Raw genomic sequence first — 19400 nt, forward strand, 5'->3', positions numbered from 1 at the left:
ATATCACACTGTCTCCATTTTGACACTGACCATTTATTTTGTCCTTGTCCCTGTATTTCACCCCTCCTCTTCCCCATTCCCTTTTCAGTAAAGAAACTTTGTAATACAAACCCACTGATAAGGGATATGACCCTTTCACCCATAGGTCACATCTTGATTTATATTCTCTTCCCACCGCTGATTTAAAATAATTACTGCGACAGACGCATTCAACGCAACATAAAAACAAAAACATAGCTTGACAGTGAACAGGACAGCACAGTACATAAAACAGACTCAAAACAAAGGAAGCTTCAGCAGCAGAAAGCCCATCACAGCCATATAATGAACACTTTCTACACCACTTAACTCTTGAGGTTTTACCACAACAACCACACTGATGTGCTGCTGTGCAGTGGCTGATTTGAAGCTGCTTACATTTTGCCTCCACTCTTAGGAATTTACGTTGTCAAAACTAAATCTTAAAGCAAGTTCCTGCAGTAGCACTCGCAGTAATAAGCTCAGTTTGATTCATTTTTGTCACTTAGTTTCATGTTAAATTTGCAGGTTGTGTGCCAGTGTAAACAAAAACACCACAGATAGCTCATATTTATATTTACAGTAAAAAGAGACATACCATGGGTGTGAGGTCAACTTAATACCTCAAAAGGGAAACATTGCTGCGTCATAAGAGGCTATATCTTTGCCATGGAAATGTAATTTCAACACAGTGATAAATATGCCAAATTTGGCGATTTTCTTATTTATACGCTCACTAAACAGCCTTGTTCTGACAGTTTCTATTTCCAGTGGCAGATGACTTTTCCCTGACCTCTTGATGTTCTTCACCAAGGTTGAAATAGATACACATAAATAAAAAGATTGCCATGACCATACTCTGGAATGAATTAGTAAATCCTCCCTCAACTGTTGTGAAAGCAGCACCATTTCACATTAAACCTCAACACATTTTTCTTTGTACTTCTAACTTCCAATCTTAACTATACAGGGAATGGACGCAATAATTATATCCTACACTATAAAGAATTACAGCACCATACAAAATGATTGCCTTTAAAGGGATGGTTCACATTTTTTTATTAGTATAAGGTACTTAATCACAGTCAGTGTATAACCTACAGTAGTTAGCAGTTGGAATGCACCCAGTTTGGAGAAACAGACCAGCTGATCCTGTGTTCTGCGACGTAAAATTTCTGTTTTTGTCAATAGAGTCCTGTGGCTTTGAAAAAAGCATAGATGGTCCCTCACACACCCAATCCTTTTCATGCTTTGTGCATCAGGTACAATTGAAGCATTTTTGGAAAGAAATTAATGTTTTTCTGTCCTCCTCATTTCTTTACAGCAAATGCAGCAGCAATGTACTACGGGTACTACATGCTTCCTGATGGAACATTCTGCTTGGCTCCACCTCCCCCAGGGATAGATGCCAGCACCTACTATAACAGTATGCCCGCAACTGTCATGGCTCCCCCTACATCTTCTGAGGCTTTACCTAATGTGGGAACTACACCCACCCCATCTGAAACTATTACCATGGCACCAACAGCTACAGCCCCCTCTCAGGTCGCCAGCTCTGCTGCTCCTGCGGTTGTACCAGAAACCAGGTAAGAACTAATGGACATCCCTGTGTTATACCAATCTCTCCTGATACTTTATGTGATATTTTTAGATTCAATTTGTAGGCTTCTTAGTATTTTGCTTGGGCAAAATTCAAGTACTGTGAAGCTTTTTAACATACTGCACATTAATACAGTAATTTGATTATACAACCTGATCAAAACAGATACTAATTTCCAGCGAGCTTAGTCAGTGTTTTTTTTTTACTGAAAAACCTAATTTGCATTATTTGCTCTAGGCATAGGGAATGAGATTTCACTTAAATGAAACACTCTAATTTTTTAGAGCAAGTAGACAGGTAAAAACAGATTACACCTGTTTTGATTGCTGAAACGTCTCCCTCATCTTAACTTCTATAATTTCTTCCAAAAACAGTTCGAAACCCGATACTCAAGTTTCTGCACCGGCAACAACAGCCATCATCCCCCCGCCACCTGACACCCAGCCAGTCATAGACAAGCTGGCCGAGTATGTTGCTAGGAACGGTCTTAAGTTTGAGGCCAGTGTCCGTGCCAAGAATGATCCACGGTAAGTGTCCTGACACGAAATAAATCTGTTTCTCCGGTCACATCTTGGTTTTTAGGAACTCTTATCAGTAACTTTCCTTTCAGATACTGCAGAGCCTCTTCATCATCCTCTGGCTTATCTTTTATGAGTGCTCACCTCTCATCTTATACAGTATGTGTTCTTCCCTCCGTCTACTGTAGGTTTGACTTTCTGCAGTCTTGGAATCAGTACAACTCCTATTATGAGTTTAAGAAGAATTACTTCTTGCAGAAGGAAGGAAAATGCTTTCCAGAGGTATTACAAGCTTTATATCTATATCTATATATATATATGTGTGTGTTTGTTTCTGTGCAAAATAATCAGAAAGATCCCCTCCAGCAGGTTAACCACTTATAACCATCTTATCTCCATCTTGACACCTTTGGTCAAAACTTGTATTTTTGACTCTTGAATGTGTTTGATACAGTTGACCAGTACAACTACCGCATCGCCATGAACTTTGGTATGAATGCTCATAGAGCACAGCTAATTTATACTAATGGTCCTTGTGTTCTTACCATCTCAATTTTTATCACAGCTGCTTCAGAATCATAAATGATAAAAACCCAGAATAGGTTAATTAAGATTGGCCAAGTGACAGATGAGTCACAACATTGCTACGATGGATAAAGTTGAAGTGTAATTAGTCTTCTATCGATCAAGTGAGGAAAAAAGATTCTGCCATTATGACCCACAGAACCAAAATTGCATTTAGTGCTGATGAAATTCAATGATATCTTTTGTACAATCAGATGGCAAAATTCTCTCTTAGTTTTGTGTTATTATGTATTTCTTATTTCTTAATTATATTTTCTTTATTCTTTTGCTCTGTAGATGCTCCGTATGAGCAGATAAAAACCAACATATGACCTTCATACCTAAGAGAAACACTGTTTTCGCATTTGTCTCCTGTCATCAACCTCACGGTTCTCCACGCAAACCTGTATGTAATTATGTTTAACAGAATTTGCAGCTAACATTTAGACATGGGAAAAGGTTGTCTAAGCATTCACTGCACTTACAGTCAACCTTGAAATTAGCTTTTTTTTTTTGTTTCCTGATAAGCGAGTACCTGCCATGCTAAAGTTAGACGTACCCTGATCTAAAATATTGAAATGCCGGGAGGATGAGAGCGACACAGAGAACAACGAAGGGCGACGAATGAGTACTGGCTGAGAATTGTCAAAAGCTAGATCCACCCCCCCTCACTGGGCACCAGAGCAATACACTGCAAAAAAACATCTTTCTTAAATAATAATGAAGTCTCACTTTCCACCATCAAGATTTCTAAGGCTAAACATTCTTCCTGTGAGGATAACAATTACTCTCCCTTGTTTTGTGAATTTTATACAATTTGAATTTCAATAACTTGAAACGAAGCAGATTGCTGCACCACTATCAAAACCAATTTATTTTTAACAAATTGGTCGGTTCACTGCCCATTAGAAGATATTTCACTTGTTGTTTCATTTGTCCAGCCATGGAGCTGCAAGGGTTCATCCCAAATGTCTAATGCGGACTTTACGACCGAATCAGAACTGGCTGGCTTAGCTCCCCAGTGGCACATACCTTATATGCTGCATGGTGTATTGGTTAACCAGTAACTGTTGCTAACAAATTCCCAGTGGTCAGGCAAGAGGTGATTGGTGCATTCCCCCTGGCTTTAAGGTGCCCCAGAGTTTTGCAGAATGATTCTGGCATGAACAAATTTTATGATTTTCTATCAGTCTTTGAAATGATGCACAGTAAGTTGCAGTTTCTCTCTCCCCTTCAAGTTGGGTTCAACACCTGTTTTTTGTATTTTTTTTTTATATATATACCCTTGTGAAAAAATGAACATTTGTTAATTTATTTACTTGGAATTTCTGTAATAGAGCCCCTCCTAGAGTTTATGGTGATGGAAGGATATTGCACATGCCTGCCAGCTTATTGAAGCTATATATACACCTATATATACCTTATGCTGAGGGTCCATATAGGATTTTTTTTAAATTACTAAATGTTGCTTTTAAAATAAACTATACCAAAAGTCCAACTAATTTAACTTATGAATAGATGCAAGGACAAGTGATCCATCATTTATTTTCTTTATATTGGTGATAAATGAAACCTCCTTCACAAAATGAAAGCAAATATGATCTCAACTCCTCCAAAGCACAGCCTGTTTTCCTGTTAAGGTCCCTTTAGAATCTGAATAGAATAGACCATGGAGATTGTAGTGCATTCACTTAGGTATGACACCATTGAAGATGAATAGACTATGCATATGTATAGTGCATTCACCAGATATATGAGCTGTTTCAAGGCTTTCCACATTCAGTTTGTTTTGCAGTTATTCACCAAAAAATTCAATTGGTTTTAATAAGTAAAGCGGTTTGAAGTTGGGTTGTACAATTGTTGGTGTTGCCGATAATATTGGAAAACTTATGTGAATAGCCAAAAGCAGTTTAGGCCTTATCTTTTCAGCTTGCTGTTAGGAGTAAACACACAATTTTAATTAATTTGAAGTTCACTTACTGAGGGCAAACCTTTTTCTAACAAGAATCTGCCAGAATGTCTCAGAGCGAGTGTTTTTCAGGTCTCATTGCTGTGCTTTGTCGTTCGGTCATCTGTATTCAGTCAGTGTTCACATTTAACGGGAGCCCCATCAAGCCATCATTCCTCTCAGACAAGGGAATTACAAGTGATTTTCACATATAACTAGGTAGGTAGATAAATGAATAGATTTTTCCCACATATGTATATATATGCATGCCTATGTATACCGTCATATATTCAATGTGTGTTGAGTCTGGATGAAAGAGGTAGAAAGCAAGAAAGTTTTGAAAGGAGCAATTTGTCTTTTGATGTATCAAATCCATTAGCTTCTCAGAGTGCAGAGGAGTGTGGCCCATTATGACACAGCTCAGGCTGCTCCAACAAGCAGCTGCTCAGCTTTTCTATCAAGAAAACCTGCCTCGTGTTTGTGATATGCGCTGTGGGTAATGGGATGCAGATATCGCTGCTCTCAGTCAGCGCGTTTATTTATATTTTCAGAGTGAATTAAAAAAGTGTTAAAGAGCTAGCAGGATCTGGGGCTTCTGTTGTCAATATAATCTTCAGAATGTGGCACTCTTGAAATGGATAAATACAATTTGCATCTAAAAAAGAAGCATTTTTTAAATCGTCCAAAGCATCAGTACGTGTCTGCTTCCTGTGTCTGCTTCTGCTCGTCATTTGCTTTGTAAGAGTTCAGCACAAGGTATATGGGTTCGACAGTGTGTTTGTGGCTGATATGCTAACGGAATGTCTCAAAAAAAATTGTATTTCAGCCAATTTAAAAATAAATGTGAACTCACATTTATGAGAATGTCATAACAGGGACACTAGTTTTCACGTTTTACTTAAAGCATTCAAATTTAGTCTCAACAGGACAATTGAAATCAGGCACATCAGAAAAGTTTTCACCCCATCCTGTCAGATCATTCCCTCAATGAGTCAATTTGTGTATAATGTTCTACTTTTGGCTGGGTGTTTTACTTTAATGTGACAGCTTTACTTTTGCACTGGATTGAAAACACTGGTGAATGTTTTTATTCAGATTGGAGGATTATTACCTTCTAAACTGTACTGTGTCTACCCAGCAAAGCATGTAAATCAAGTAATCCAGGGACTCTTAAGGCTAAAGCTGAGTATGTGAGCACAATCAAATTTCTGCAAACTCGAACTGGTGAGGTCTTCCCAGAATGGTTTAGAGTGAGTTTATTCCTGCTTTTTCTCCTGTGATCTTTAAGTTTTGTTTTTTTATACATTCTCTGGGGCCTCAGTAAAGTGCTTTGACTTTTGAAAGCGCTGGTAAATTACAGCTGCATAGAAAGCTAGCTTTGAAGCATCCTTCAAACATGGGGAGACATACCTCACGAGGCATTGGCTTCATCACCACTTTAACCTTTCATTCCATCATCAGTTTATATTTGGGATAGCGGCTAAGGGTACATGGTCCACAGGTATCACTACAGAGGGTTTGTGGTTAAATGGCCTGGGCACACAATGTAGCTCTAAAAATAATTTGAAAGACTATACAAGACTTTAGAGAGCCAATTGGAGGTATTAAAGTATAACTAGTAAGCAACTAGTGTTATTATAATATAGCAAAAAGAAAGGAGTTAAGAACTAAAAGCAGACAAATAATACTGAAATAAATTGATCCTGATCAGATATGTACAGCACCGTCATTTGCATGACCACATGATGTTTACATTTTAGCGTCATTAAGAAGCAGGCTGGTTTAAATAGCATAGATTTCTATTTCCCAAACAGTATACAATAAAGACGTGTCCTGTTGCAACGAGTACAGCTAATTAGAAGCAACATTTTCTGTAGCACAGTAGGGAGACGACTTCAGAGGTGCAAACCTTAATCGTGGCTAGAATTTAGCAGATGAGTAGTAACATTATGCAATACAACAGTTTTAATTTAATTGGCAATCGATGCAGAGGATTGACTCATACTAACATTTCAGATCCATCCAGGGGTGATGTGATACAACAAACAAGCATTCACAAAAAAAATTTGGGGGAGAAAAAAAATAACAAGCAGCTCCTCTGGATGTTTCTTTAAAAACATCCCTCACACCAACTTGCACATATTACTGCTGTACTTCCAACCAATCATGGAAGTACACCATGTTAAAATGAAGAACAACAGGTTTCCATGAAAAATCCTAATGGTTTACCAATAACATGGATATACTGTAGAAAAAAACAGACAACTTTAGATGGTATGTCGAGATCGTGTGCCCACTGTTACTGGAAGAACTAGGAAATTGATACAGGTACGTTTGCAGTGATTATTTATTATCTTTCTCTACTCTCTTTTTGTTCATCCAGGATGATACAGTAGATGATGACGACAATGATGATACGCTTCAATCTGGCACGTCAGTCCAGGATTCCATGCTGACGAAAGGTAGGAAAATACACAGAGCATAGTACTACTTTCACTTCCTCTTTATTCATTCAGTAAATGAGTTGCAAATCCTTTGGGTAAATATGTGTTTATGTGAGAACACATGCACATATTTACTCTAGTGTGTGTGTGTATATGTGTGTATGTTTCATATGTTGGTGTTAACGCACAGCTAGCTGTGAGTCTGTTGGTATTTATTCTAGCATTTCATTCGGCGATATCAGGCTGGAAATGTCTATGCAAAGATGAAAGCGTCTGCTTACCACAACGCTGGCGGGACCCATAAACATGTACATATATGCAAATTAAGGCATGCATTTTTCAGGCTATTGGGGGGGCGACAGGTCACGGAGCAGCCCAAAGAAACTAATAACTGTACAGAGTAGTACACAAGTAAACTGTCCTATATTCAAGTTATTTCTTTAGGAAATGAGGCACACTGTACTCTCCACTGTCTACATTTAATTACACAATAGAAGTCAACGTGACACACCATTGCAGTTTCAACTCCCACTTTCCTTCTGTTTGTTTGTCTGTCTGTTTCTCTTTCTTCATTGTATTGTCTCTTTTCCCATTTGTTTTGCCTGTCTCTCTTTGTATGTCTGTTTTGTAAACTGTCAATCTTTAATATTTTTTGACACCCCTTTTCTGCTTCTTCCCCTTTCTATTTTTCAATCTTTCTGTTCTCTCTGCCCATCCCTTTAGTAATCCTTCATCCAGCCTCTCCTTTCTTCCTTTTCTTGTGAACTTTTTAAGCACTTATCATTGACAACAAAGCAACTTATGCTTTAGTAAATGCATTTTTTCATTTTACTCTGATATTGTCAAACTAAAGATGTCTACGATGTACCTTCTGTCTCTTTGTGCCATTGCAGCCTCTTTTGCCCCCATCTGTTTTGCCATCAAAGCGAAGGAAAATGATATGCTGCCGCTGGAGAAGAACAGAGTTCGGTTGGACGATGACTCCGACGAGGACAAGGTCTAGTTCAGCTTGGTCTTTTCAATGCATGTAGATCTAGGGTTGATTTGGTATGGATAGAAAACTGATCCTTAAAAATACATGTTTAGTACGTTGGCATTAACGATACATTTATCATACATCTTTGCATGAAGTTGCTGGAGGAGCAGGGGCTGGAAGCTCTATTGGGTGGAGCTGAGATGGTTGATAAGGATCCTGCTCCAGTCAGTGCACCAGAGGAGAAGAGACCCTCCCTCAGCTTGGAGGAGCTGGAGGCAAAACAAGGTATCATTGTTAAAAGGTTGTTGGAAAATTGAAGTATTATTGTAAAAAAAGAAATATTGCACTGCTTTAGCCACTGCACCCCTTTAAACACTAATATAGTGAAAAAAGAACATTTAATTTTCCAAGAAAGCACAGACAAAGAAATATATGAAGAAGTTAAAGTTGCTACAATTTTGATCTTGAGTGTGACAATCGCTTACTTTGTTGAACACTTTCAAATTTCATCCGGCTAGATTTTGACTGTTACTTCCTTGTTTTTATCTGCCAGTTGGTACATTCAGATAATCATCATTCTTCCTGTGTTTCCCTCAGGTCCGTGACTATTTTATGTGGGTGTGCTAGAATTCAATTCTCTGTGTCAGCATAGACTAAGTGCAGGTGCTTACAAGACATCTCTGTCACACCCACCGGCATGCTGTTACTTTCTGGGAGGGTTGGAATTCGGAGTAAAAAACAAAAGGGGAAGAGTGGAGATGAATAAATCCGTTGGGTCTGAATTATAAATTCTCTCAACAGGGTGTACCCTGCAGTAAGACATGAGCAGTGTGGCATAGCAAACAACAGCATGTATCTCTCCAAAGGCCTAATGGAGATGTATTCTCTCTATTTCTGTCTCTCTACTTCGTTCACTCGTGGCTGTACAGTATTACACACTCGCTCTCCTCAGTCTTCCCTAAACTAAAGTAATGCATCAGTGACTTTGCACTCAGAAATACTTGACATATTCGTCTACGTCAGAATGCATACACTCACAAAAAGCATTCTTTGTCCTGTAAGAGGTTTACACTCTGCTTGCTCGGATCAGAATTTTTATAGGACCTATGGCATCTATCTCACCCTATCTAATAAGGTCATGCTTCGTTGGTGATCTGCCATTTTTTACAGAGAGCTCCTGCATAAGGGACTGAGAAAAAAATAATTGGCTCATGCATTTTGCCATTTTATTTCAAGGTTAGAGTCACATTTCTAAAATATTCATGTATTATGATCTATTACCGGCTATTAGTAATAGATCAAAAAAAAAAAAGCAAATGGGCTTTTCTACTGGAAGCTGGAAGCTATTGTACTTGAAGTTGATTCATTGCACCTTGTTACACTTTTACAACCCCCAAAATGATGCAACTGCATACTTTTAGCTTTAAAAAAATTTGGCGCTTCACCTTTGTCTGCAACTGAAATATAAAATGATATGATTATCAATAATCCATTTGACCTTACTTGTTAACCACTCGCAGAAGCCTTCTATACTAAAGTTGTGAAGAATAGGATTTTTTCCATCATCCCACTAAATAACCATAATTTGTCTGTGTGAGTTCATCATAAGTAATGACTCAATAAATGCTTAAGCAGGTGCAGAGATGACTGCCTCTCAAAGCCTCCTACATGAAAGCTAAAATACTTTTACAAAAAAAAGCAAATGACGAGAAGCAATATTAAAAGTTATCCCTAGAATTGGTGTCTTCTGCCAGATATTTCTGTGAATGTCTTATTATCTAATTTTGTCTGAATTGTCAAAAAATTGGGGTTGAACTCTCAACAAAATCAGCAAAATTATCTTTGTGAATTTAATAGTTTGCTCTGTGTGGTTAGCATGCTAAAGCTTTAGTGTGTAGTTTATTAAGTAATTGTACCGTATGCAACTTAAAGGACCTGAAAAGCAATTTCCATAGTCGTCTTCTTCCTGCACAAGTACGTCATTTCCTGACAAAGGTAGAACATTTTTGGTTATTTGGTATGAGAGTTATATGTATTTATGTTTTTTCTGGCCATAGAGAAACCAGTAGTAGCTTGTGCTTGAGGTAACGCTATTTCCTCCAATATTTATTTGCTACTTTTTTTACCTACATACGTTATTTTGCTGCCATATGTTATGAGACTGCCATGCAGAGACACATGATTGAGGTAGCAATTAGTTGTTTAGTTGTTTTCATAATGCCCTTAAGACAATGCAATCCTAATGGATGGAGCAATAGGGTAGGGATTTTCCATAGACCAGAATAACGTCCTAACTGTATTCGTTACCACTTTTTTTTTTCTGTGACTGCAATGGAATTACAGTTACCTGTTTTTGTATCCTGACCGCGTAATGCTGTACTATGTATTCCGTTACTCCCCGAGCCTGCTGACTGGTCCCGCTTAGGTTCTGCGGAACAATCTCAAAGAGTAATGTTCTCTCTCTGAGCTGACAGACAGCCAGAGAAAGAGTCTGGAGAAGCCTAATAAATAGCTGACTGAATTGGCTTTGCTGTGTGGCAAAGTGGCTGTCAGTCAGCAGGCCTAACTTGATCAGATAGCAGGAGAATCAGTGGCAGACAGCAGAACACTAATCTGTAGTGATGGTCTGGAAAGCAGCCACACAATAAATGCGGTTTCCAGTGATAAGTACATGAATCGTTCAGGTTGCTGCAAATATTTCCCAGAGTATATTTCATTGTGGAGATAGAAGACTTAGAATACCAGTATATCTTAAATCAATGTGAGATCATCTTCAGGGATGTTGTGTGACATATTGTATTTTTAGATACTTTAGTCCATTCATTTTCATTGACAAAGCTCTAAAAATAAAAAATATGCAGCTCCCCTCGGCTTTATGGAGCTAACTGTACATTTCCTGCTCAACATTTCTGCTCAACACCAAAGTGTGGTTTTTGGCTGCGGTTTTCAAACAGCAGACAGACAAATAAGGGACTAGGTGGTGAACATCATGGAGCTAAGGACCTCAGGAGTTGGTTGAGACCAAAAATAGAGATAAAAGAAGGACTGACATAACATGAACATGACGTATCATCAAATGACACAACTTGGTTTTGCTGCCTCCACTTTGCTTAAAATAACTGTTATTGCAGGTTTAACTAATTATTTTTCATTATCAATTCATCAGTAACTTTTTTGATCCATTGTTTAATTGTTAGTTTTTAGTCATTATTACACAATAATGCAAAACATATGAGAAGGTGGGACAAAGAGCATTTGGAATTTTGCTTGATAATTTACTTAAATGTTCAATCAGTTGTCAAAATCGTTGTGAATTAATAAAAAAATGTCTTGATCAGTTAATTACTAAATATTTTCAGCACTGTACTGAACAAAACATATAGCAAGATTTTCCTCCCCAACAAATTGAGTCAGATTAGTCCATAAATACAACAGTCAGACTCGGCCTGGCCAGCACTGTATGTTGTTTCACTGTCTGGGGTACAGAGGGATTCTGATCCACTTGGTTGTTGTTTACACTTTACTCAAATATGATTTGCCTCGGCAGCTAGTCTATGTTTAACCCTGAAGAGATAACAGTAGCCCCAGCGATTACATAACTCCAACAACATGTTTTCCGCAAGCATTTGCTTTATACTTCACCGTCTTGTCTTGTCTTCCCTGTCTCACTCATCCTTTTTCTCAGTGTGACTCATCTTATTCCTGTGCTCTCTTTACTTATCTATCCCCCACCCGTCTCTGTCACTTCATCTCCTTTCCTCATCTCTCAAAACCCTTGCATATTTTCCACTCCCAATTTCACTCAGATGTCCGTCTCCTCTTCCCCACCCACGTCTTCCCCTTCTACTTTGCTTTTTTCTGTATAAACCTTGAATTGCATGAAAATACCCACCACCAGAGACGTAGTCAGGCCTTATCATTTAGAGCAGGTACTGCGGCATTTTTGTGAGTTTCCAACTGCTGTGCATTGACAGATGTATCACCTTAGTTAGATTACTTTCAACATCCTTTGTTGTCATTCACTTTTGTCCTCTATATTCTTTTGTTTCTTACACTAATTACATGCATGTTTTGCTCTCGCTCTCTCTCATCTTTTCTCCCTCTCCTCTCTCTCTTTAAGTTCTTTGCCTTCCAAAGACCATGTTAGTTTGGTCAGAAGGCCAGCTAAGTGAAAAGCAGAGCTTAATCGCTCTCCACCTCCTCGTTGCTGTCTTTTCAATTATTTTCTCCTCCCACTTAGGACCATAGTCGTTTCTGCCTGCGGTAAAAACAGACAAGGACCATTTCTCACCTGTTTTTACCCTCTACTCTCCCCACCCTTAGCCAAGCAGAAACTGGAAGACCGTCTAGCAGCTGCAGCCAGAGAGAAGCTGGCCCAGGCATCTAAGGAGTCGAAGGAGAAACAGCTACAGGCGGAGAGGAAGAGGAAGGCAGCGCTCTTCCTACAGACCCTTCGCAGCCCCTTCGCTGGGGAGCCTGAGTCCAAGAGAGCTGGGCTAGACCCAGCTGCACAGCTTGAGGTAGGTGGATGGTTTATAAACTTTGGTCAGCATTTTGCCAAGTGTCATCATTGTGAATCATTAGTTATGAACTAGAAGCTTAGCCATATAATTTTCGCTCAAATCATGACACAAGTGCCAAGTGACAGCCAAGTCACATGTTGAAGCAGGCACAGTGTTTTATTTTGCATAACCTTTGGAGCTACATTAGTATAAACAAAGTAATGCTGTTGATAATTTGTGCATTTAATGACATTTCCAAAACGTCAGGCCCCTTTAAATTTTAATCTCCAAGACCAAATGTCTGCGGTAATTTAAAATACAGACCTTGAGTAGCGAGATACAATATTCAGGCGTTCATAACATGGTTGACTCAAGTTAAACTGATCAATCAATCCTGGCTATTAGCGCCATTTAAGAGTTTTACTGTTTGTGATGCTGAGAGAATACCAAACAGCTTCATGCTCGATAGCAGTTTGAGACATCATGTCAAGGGTTAAACCATTTTGGGCCCACTAAAATCACAAATGTGACGTAAAGGGAGACACATTCCTGCTAGGTGTCACACTTTTACATCTGAACTCAGGGACAAATAGGGTGCTATGAGTCACCTGAGTGGGCTAACTGCTACAAGTTGCTGTCATAATGAAAATAGCAGTAGTCTATGATGTCAGGGGGAAAATACTGTGTCCATTAATTGCATGTTTGCATTTATTGAATAAAGTGTTAGATCCTTAAACTGGAAGCATTGATGATTCAGTTTTATTTGTCAAGGCTGGCAGGCCCACTTTTTTTTTCTCAATATGCAGAAGCATGTGGTTATTATACAATTTTAGCACAGAGCACACTAGTTTAAACAGACATTTTGAACTAACATACATACAGGCTCCATAGACCTTGACATATCTCCCTGCACATTTTACAATTTCCGTACAAAGTTTGACGTTTTTTTCTGCAGTTAAGTCTTTGATCATAGTAGAGGTTCAGTAAATAGAAATTTCTATTATGTTTATTATTGATTATGTGCGAATGGAGTTGCAGGCATCTTCAGCTGTTAGGACCTGTGTATTGATGGCACTTTTCAGTTCATGTAACATGCAATAATAGATTAAGAGATGGATGTCTGGTTGCAGAGGGAATATTTTCATATACATCAGTCACATATATTGGGAAACGCCAATACATTTAAAGGTTATCTCATATTATTATTGAGCTAAGTCTGTGCTAAGGCTCAGCTTCAACTACTTTCCATGCATGAGCAGCTTTTAGCTTGGACTGTGACAGCAATTCCAATCAATCATCACTGAAAAGGGTGGGATTTGTAAGCTGAATAAGTTAATCACTACGCAGCTGTTGGCACTCATAAAGAAGCCTAGTATATGTTCCTCCTTGGCTCGTAATGTACTGTTTTAAACAAAGACTGATTTAGAGGCAGAGGGTTGAATGTTTCCCGATATCTAATAAACTTGCTTTGTCGTCTTTGTTGGAGGTATGAGGTTCATTTTCTTATGATTCCATCCCAAAGAAGTCAGTGTGTTTGTGTTAGTTTTCATAATGCCTTATTGTTGTACGGTATGGTATGGTATTTATATATACAACACACTTGTTGAGTGGGCACTTGGGAGAGCTGATAAACCAAAGTGTACCAATGCAATTTTTTTTCTTGGTCCATTGCTGTTGTGGTTTGGACCATTTTTAAAAATATATATATATATTTTAAAGTGATTAAACAATGGCCAACCAAATTTATTTTTGGCATTATAATATATTTTCATATTATCTGATAATGCATGCAATAATGCAGATTTTAAAAGCCAATTTGTCATGTTAAACACGGAACAAAAAAGGCAAGAATACTATAAAGTGTAAATAAGACCCCGTGGTGGTCATTTGATGTGTAGATTGCCTGTCCATTTGATGGATTCACCATAGCAGCATCTCATGTGAGCCCAACTGATGCGCGGTGAACTGGCCTATTGCCGGTTCGGCCAGGTGGCAGTGGGCAGGCTCCTGTCAATATTGTGCCAACTCTGTCACTCTTCTCCAGATGTTCTGAAGGAACTTCCAACATCCAGGACTTAGGCTTATTAATGAATACGTGGATGTTATTGATGAAAGTATGGGAAGATAGAGATTGTGGGCTTATGTTGGCTGGTGCTCAGCATACAAAGTGCTGTATGTCTTAAAGGACTTTACAGAGGTTTTTGTTTTTTCTCTATCCAACCAACATTGTTTATCAGTAAGCATTGGAGAGTCAATGTTTAAAAGAGACTTTCCATCAGAACAGATTTGAGTGCATTAGGTTCTTGGACAGTGAAATGGAAAATAACATGGGCAATGACATTGCAAGATTGAAGCAATTACTTGAGTACAGTGGGACTTTATTTTCTTCTATTTTTTTCTCCTTGATTCTATCAGATGGCACAAGGGTGCAAGCATTTGTAATGATTTGTTCATACAAAGAAGCACTTTAAATAACTAATGTTACCTGAATACAGAGCAAGCGAAGGGAGATCGGAATGGCTTCAAGGTAATTAGCCATAACTTCTAGTTGTGGTGAATATGCTGCCTGCAGCATTTTGTAAGTTGATGGTGTATTTTGGAAAGCCTGAAAAACAGGATGGCGTAATATAGTGAAGTATGTTGGGGCTGTAGGTTTGAGGACGAATGTGAATGCTGATGCCATGTCTTTGTAGAGTTGGCAAAATGCTCTGCCTTGGATCTGTTCATGTAAGCTTGACATGTTCCCCATAGTGCTCATCATGTTGTTAATGCATCAGCACTGTAATAAGTACAGTAAGCTGTCATGAGTTAACAGTAGAGAGTCACCAATCAATCGGCCACCCGTCCAAACCAGACGGTTGTCAGCTGATTGGCCATGACAGGTGACTGGCCCATCAGACTCATATATATATTTTTGGGCACATTCTTGCCGCATGATTGTTTTACGCCCCAAACACATACGTACTGTCATTGACAACATGTATGCCGCGACCCAGTGGAAGGCCTGGTACACAGCACAGTCAGCCACACACGCTCACGTCATGTCGACAGTGCGGAAGTTACTCAGCGTGAGTAAAGGAGACATAAGGCTTTCAAATTGTAAAAACTGCAAGTCCAAAGTAAGCAGTGGAGGAATAACCTCGAAAAACAAATGACTGTTTTTTTGTGACCATACAATTGCATTTCAATTTTCCATGATAGAAAAGTTACAAAAATGTTTGTGTATGCATTCAATTTTAGTTATAAAAAGAAAGAAAATCCAAAATCCAATTCAGAATTCGGTCAAGAAAACAATTGATGCATCTCTAGTAAATACAACCTGTTGGATGAACATTACAGGCCTAGGCCTCTTTTCTTCTGTAACTTTTGCTGTGTCTTTGTCAGTTTTTGTTACTGAAAACATAGTTTTGAGAGTAACCAAATGTCGAAGTAACGTTTTAGTTATTTTTCAAATGTGTACTTTGAAATGCTGCCATTGGTATTTAGCCTATACCTTGCGTTTCAGTACTGTTGTCGCAGTATAGAATAATATACTGTTGATGAACCTCACGGACAGTTTCCATTTGTGATCACATTCACATCACTAAACTCTACTAAGCAATTATAAAGTTTAATAATGAGAATATTTCCACAAGAAGTTTCTCGCCATCATCATGCATGTCCAAACATAACCTCTTATGAAATAACTATCAGTTTTGCCAGATTAGATTGACAATTCTCCACCCAATCACAATATGCGTTAATCCACCACCTGAACCACCAGACCTCTGTAGCCCACTCATCACTTCTGCTTGAGGCTAGCTGCTCCAGGCTATATTACCCAATATTAGCATAACACACCTGGATCTCTTGCATTAAGGCTGTTGAAGGCATCAAGTTTTGACAAGGAAGAATAATGCATAGAATAAAAAAGACAATACCTCCAGTTCTGCTGCATCGATTTAGATATTTGTTCTTTGAGCTCTCCATCGTCACTCCTCACACTATTAAAGTGTTGAATTTTTTTGTCAGTCGGGCAAAGATTACTATCATAAATGTTTCTCTTGTGTTCATTCAGACATGAAAGTACAGTTACGGAATGAGCCCCAATGCCCAGTAGGGGAGCAGTGGCAGCACTTAGAACAACGATGAATTGAGAATAATGATATGAAGGAATAAGAGCGTTCTCAGCTCTATTGCAGGCCGCCATCAGTGATGGATTTTTAAACGTATTTTGCAGTCCACGCCTTTGATTAATGACCATTTTAAGCATTAGGGAGGCTAGCGTGCTTCTCACACTGCATTTCCTAACATATTTTTCCACATGTTTCCTTATTAATTAGATAGAGATGTTCTGCTGCCTAGCCTATTCTTTATTTTATCATGTCAGACAGTGCACAAGCGTAGAATGAAAAAGAGTATTTGATTATGTGCTGTTTGTAAAATGAAAATCCAGAGAAGCAGTGCTGGTCTCATAATTATTGTGACTATCGGCTGTTTTTGTGTGCTAAGACTAATTTAGCATGAGAGGATTCTCTCTAACAATGTAAAAGTGTCTCTTTCACAGTGTTTCATAGTAAATTAAATGGATTTTCTTTTCTTTGAGCATGGGAGATAATAATGAAGTGATATTTTTATTATTGTGCTTTTACTCAAGCCAAAATATATATGCATTTTAAACTCTGTGACTTTTTTTTTTTAGCTTGTGCTGCTGTAGTTTCTTTATTATTCTTATGGCATTCAATACAAAGCTGTGCTGTGTTGAAAGTGATACAAAATATAGATGAGTCCAACTGAGTGAAATTGCCAACCGGACTTTATCCAAAAAAGTGAATCAGGTATTAAATTGTAGTTCTAATTATTATTAGTTTTTTCTCTTTATTATATAGTATTGATTATTATTTTTATTATTGATAGAATGACCCTCCTGTGTTCCTCCTTTCTTCTCCTTTCCCATCTCCATGGATTGCAACTTTTTATTGTTACTCCCCTTACTGTCCGAAACTTTCGTATCTTGCCAGAGCAGGTGTGAGAGGGCAGACACTTTCTCGTTCTGGTGTCGGGATAAGCTTCCCATATGTCAGTCCTAATTTTAATCCAAACCTTCGCTTACTATCATTTCATTATCTCTCCCTTAGCCCAGACACCAGATAGCGTGCAAATAGAAAGGTGCAATAAATATTCTTCCTCTCTCCTCTTCCCTGCCTGTTTTTTAGATACGTATTGATTGTCTTCTGCTGTGAGCACTTTCTCTTTCTTTCCAGCCTTTACTTCTTTACCACATTTGCTTCCCACTTTCATCTTCTTTCATCATCTTCATTTCCCTATCTACTTCCCTCTGCCCCTCCCTGTCTCTATTGTTATGCTCCACCCAGTTCTTACACATTTTAGCAGATGGATAAGAGGTGGTTGATTGAATTGGAGAGATGGAAGTCACAGCCCTCGTTCATTCCCTTGCTGTCTTCCATATTCATCACTTATCACTTGGGCAGTCAATCCCTTTATATGAATGTTAGCATATAAAGTGTGCCATTTGATATCTTTCTTTATCTTACTGCCCTTCTGGTACCAGGAAAGCATACATATGTAACATGGGTAACCCCAGGAGCACTCTAAGACCCAACCCTGGAAGATAAAATCTGACCTTGGAAGATTTAGCATCGTGTTTAATCCACTGATGGCCTGAAGCCGTCTCTTCAATGTGAATCCAGCAGCAGGTCAATCTTGTATGAGCAGACAGACCCACATTGGAGTAATTAGAGGCACTTCGCAGCTGACAGTTGTAACTCAGCGTGTAGCCAGAGGGCTGCACTGTTTTGTGTAACTCACACTTTTTAATCAGCTGAATGAGGATTTTTTTTTTCTATGTGAGACTTAGAGTAATAATTTTCCAACAGAGTAAGGAACCATGACTTTGCCTGAGCCAGCTGGTTATGATCCCATTCATGCCCAGTTTAGTGCATTTATGTTCCTTATTTTTATCTCTTGACATTATTCCACCAACTTATTTTGTTTTAGCTACATATATGCTGCTGCTGATAAAGAGGGATACTGGCTGAATATAATCAATACATTGGCATTTTAAAAGAAAAGTTCCAGCATCCTAATGTGTCAGTTTGAACAATGCCTTCACTGATGTCTTTGCTCTCTCTTCTATTCTCACTATCTTTGTTCCTAGTTGCAAGAAGCCCTCTCTGTCCTGACTGACGCTGTGCCTCCTCAAGTGTCGTCTGCACCACCTGCGTATCCTCAGGATCAAAGACCAGCCGGGGAGAACAAAGGAGCGTATCGCAGCAGGGAGCCGCCATCCTCCTCATCCTCCCACACTACCTCCAGAGGAGCAGCAAGAGATCGCGACAGAGATCGCGACAGAGATCGGGACAGAGATCGGGAGAGAGATCGGGAGAGAGAGCGAGAGAGAGAGCGAGAGAGAGAGAGAGAGCGAGACAGAGAGAGAGAGCGAGAGAGAGAGCGAGAGAAAGATCGAGAGAGAGAACGAGAGAGAGAACGAGAGAGAGACAGAGAGCGAGAGAAAGAAAGAGACAGAAATAGGGACAGAGATAGGGATAGAGACAGAGACAGGCACAAAGGGAGGGACAAAGACAAAAAGAAGAAAAAACACAAGAGGAGGTCAAGATCGAGATCGAAGTCGAGGTCAAAGTCGAAGAGCAAACACTCCCTTCCCAGTGCCTACAAGAGATCCCGCAAGTCCCGGTAAGACCCCTTGGCCGTGCACTCGTTCAAAACTAACAGTGGCAGGGCTAGGAATCTCTACGTATCCAACAATTCATTTTGATCTTCATTCAAAGTGGTGTGCTAGGATTACACATACATATTTTTTCCCTGTGTGA

At 39.0% G+C, this 19400-nt stretch overlaps 1 protein-coding gene across 2 annotated transcripts in view; it reads left to right on the top strand.

Annotated features, from left to right (window-relative positions):
- sfswap (splicing factor SWAP) overlaps positions 1-19400 on the top strand; it is a 47492-nt gene that overhangs the window by 13767 nt on the left and 14325 nt on the right. For both annotated transcript variants that reach the window (XM_054612888.1, XM_054612889.1), the window contains exons 8-15: positions 1343-1604; positions 1993-2145; positions 2325-2418; positions 7032-7110; positions 7986-8089; positions 8224-8353; positions 12392-12588; positions 18728-19263. In XM_054612888.1, coding sequence (XP_054468863.1) covers positions 1343-1604; positions 1993-2145; positions 2325-2418; positions 7032-7110; positions 7986-8089; positions 8224-8353; positions 12392-12588; positions 18728-19263 — 1555 coding nt within the window. The remainder of the gene's footprint in view (positions 1-1342; positions 1605-1992; positions 2146-2324; positions 2419-7031; positions 7111-7985; positions 8090-8223; positions 8354-12391; positions 12589-18727; positions 19264-19400) is intronic.

This window comes from Anoplopoma fimbria, chromosome 14, assembly GCF_027596085.1.
Source record: "Anoplopoma fimbria isolate UVic2021 breed Golden Eagle Sablefish chromosome 14, Afim_UVic_2022, whole genome shotgun sequence".
In the NCBI taxonomy this organism is placed as follows: Eukaryota; Metazoa; Chordata; class Actinopteri; order Perciformes; family Anoplopomatidae; genus Anoplopoma; species Anoplopoma fimbria.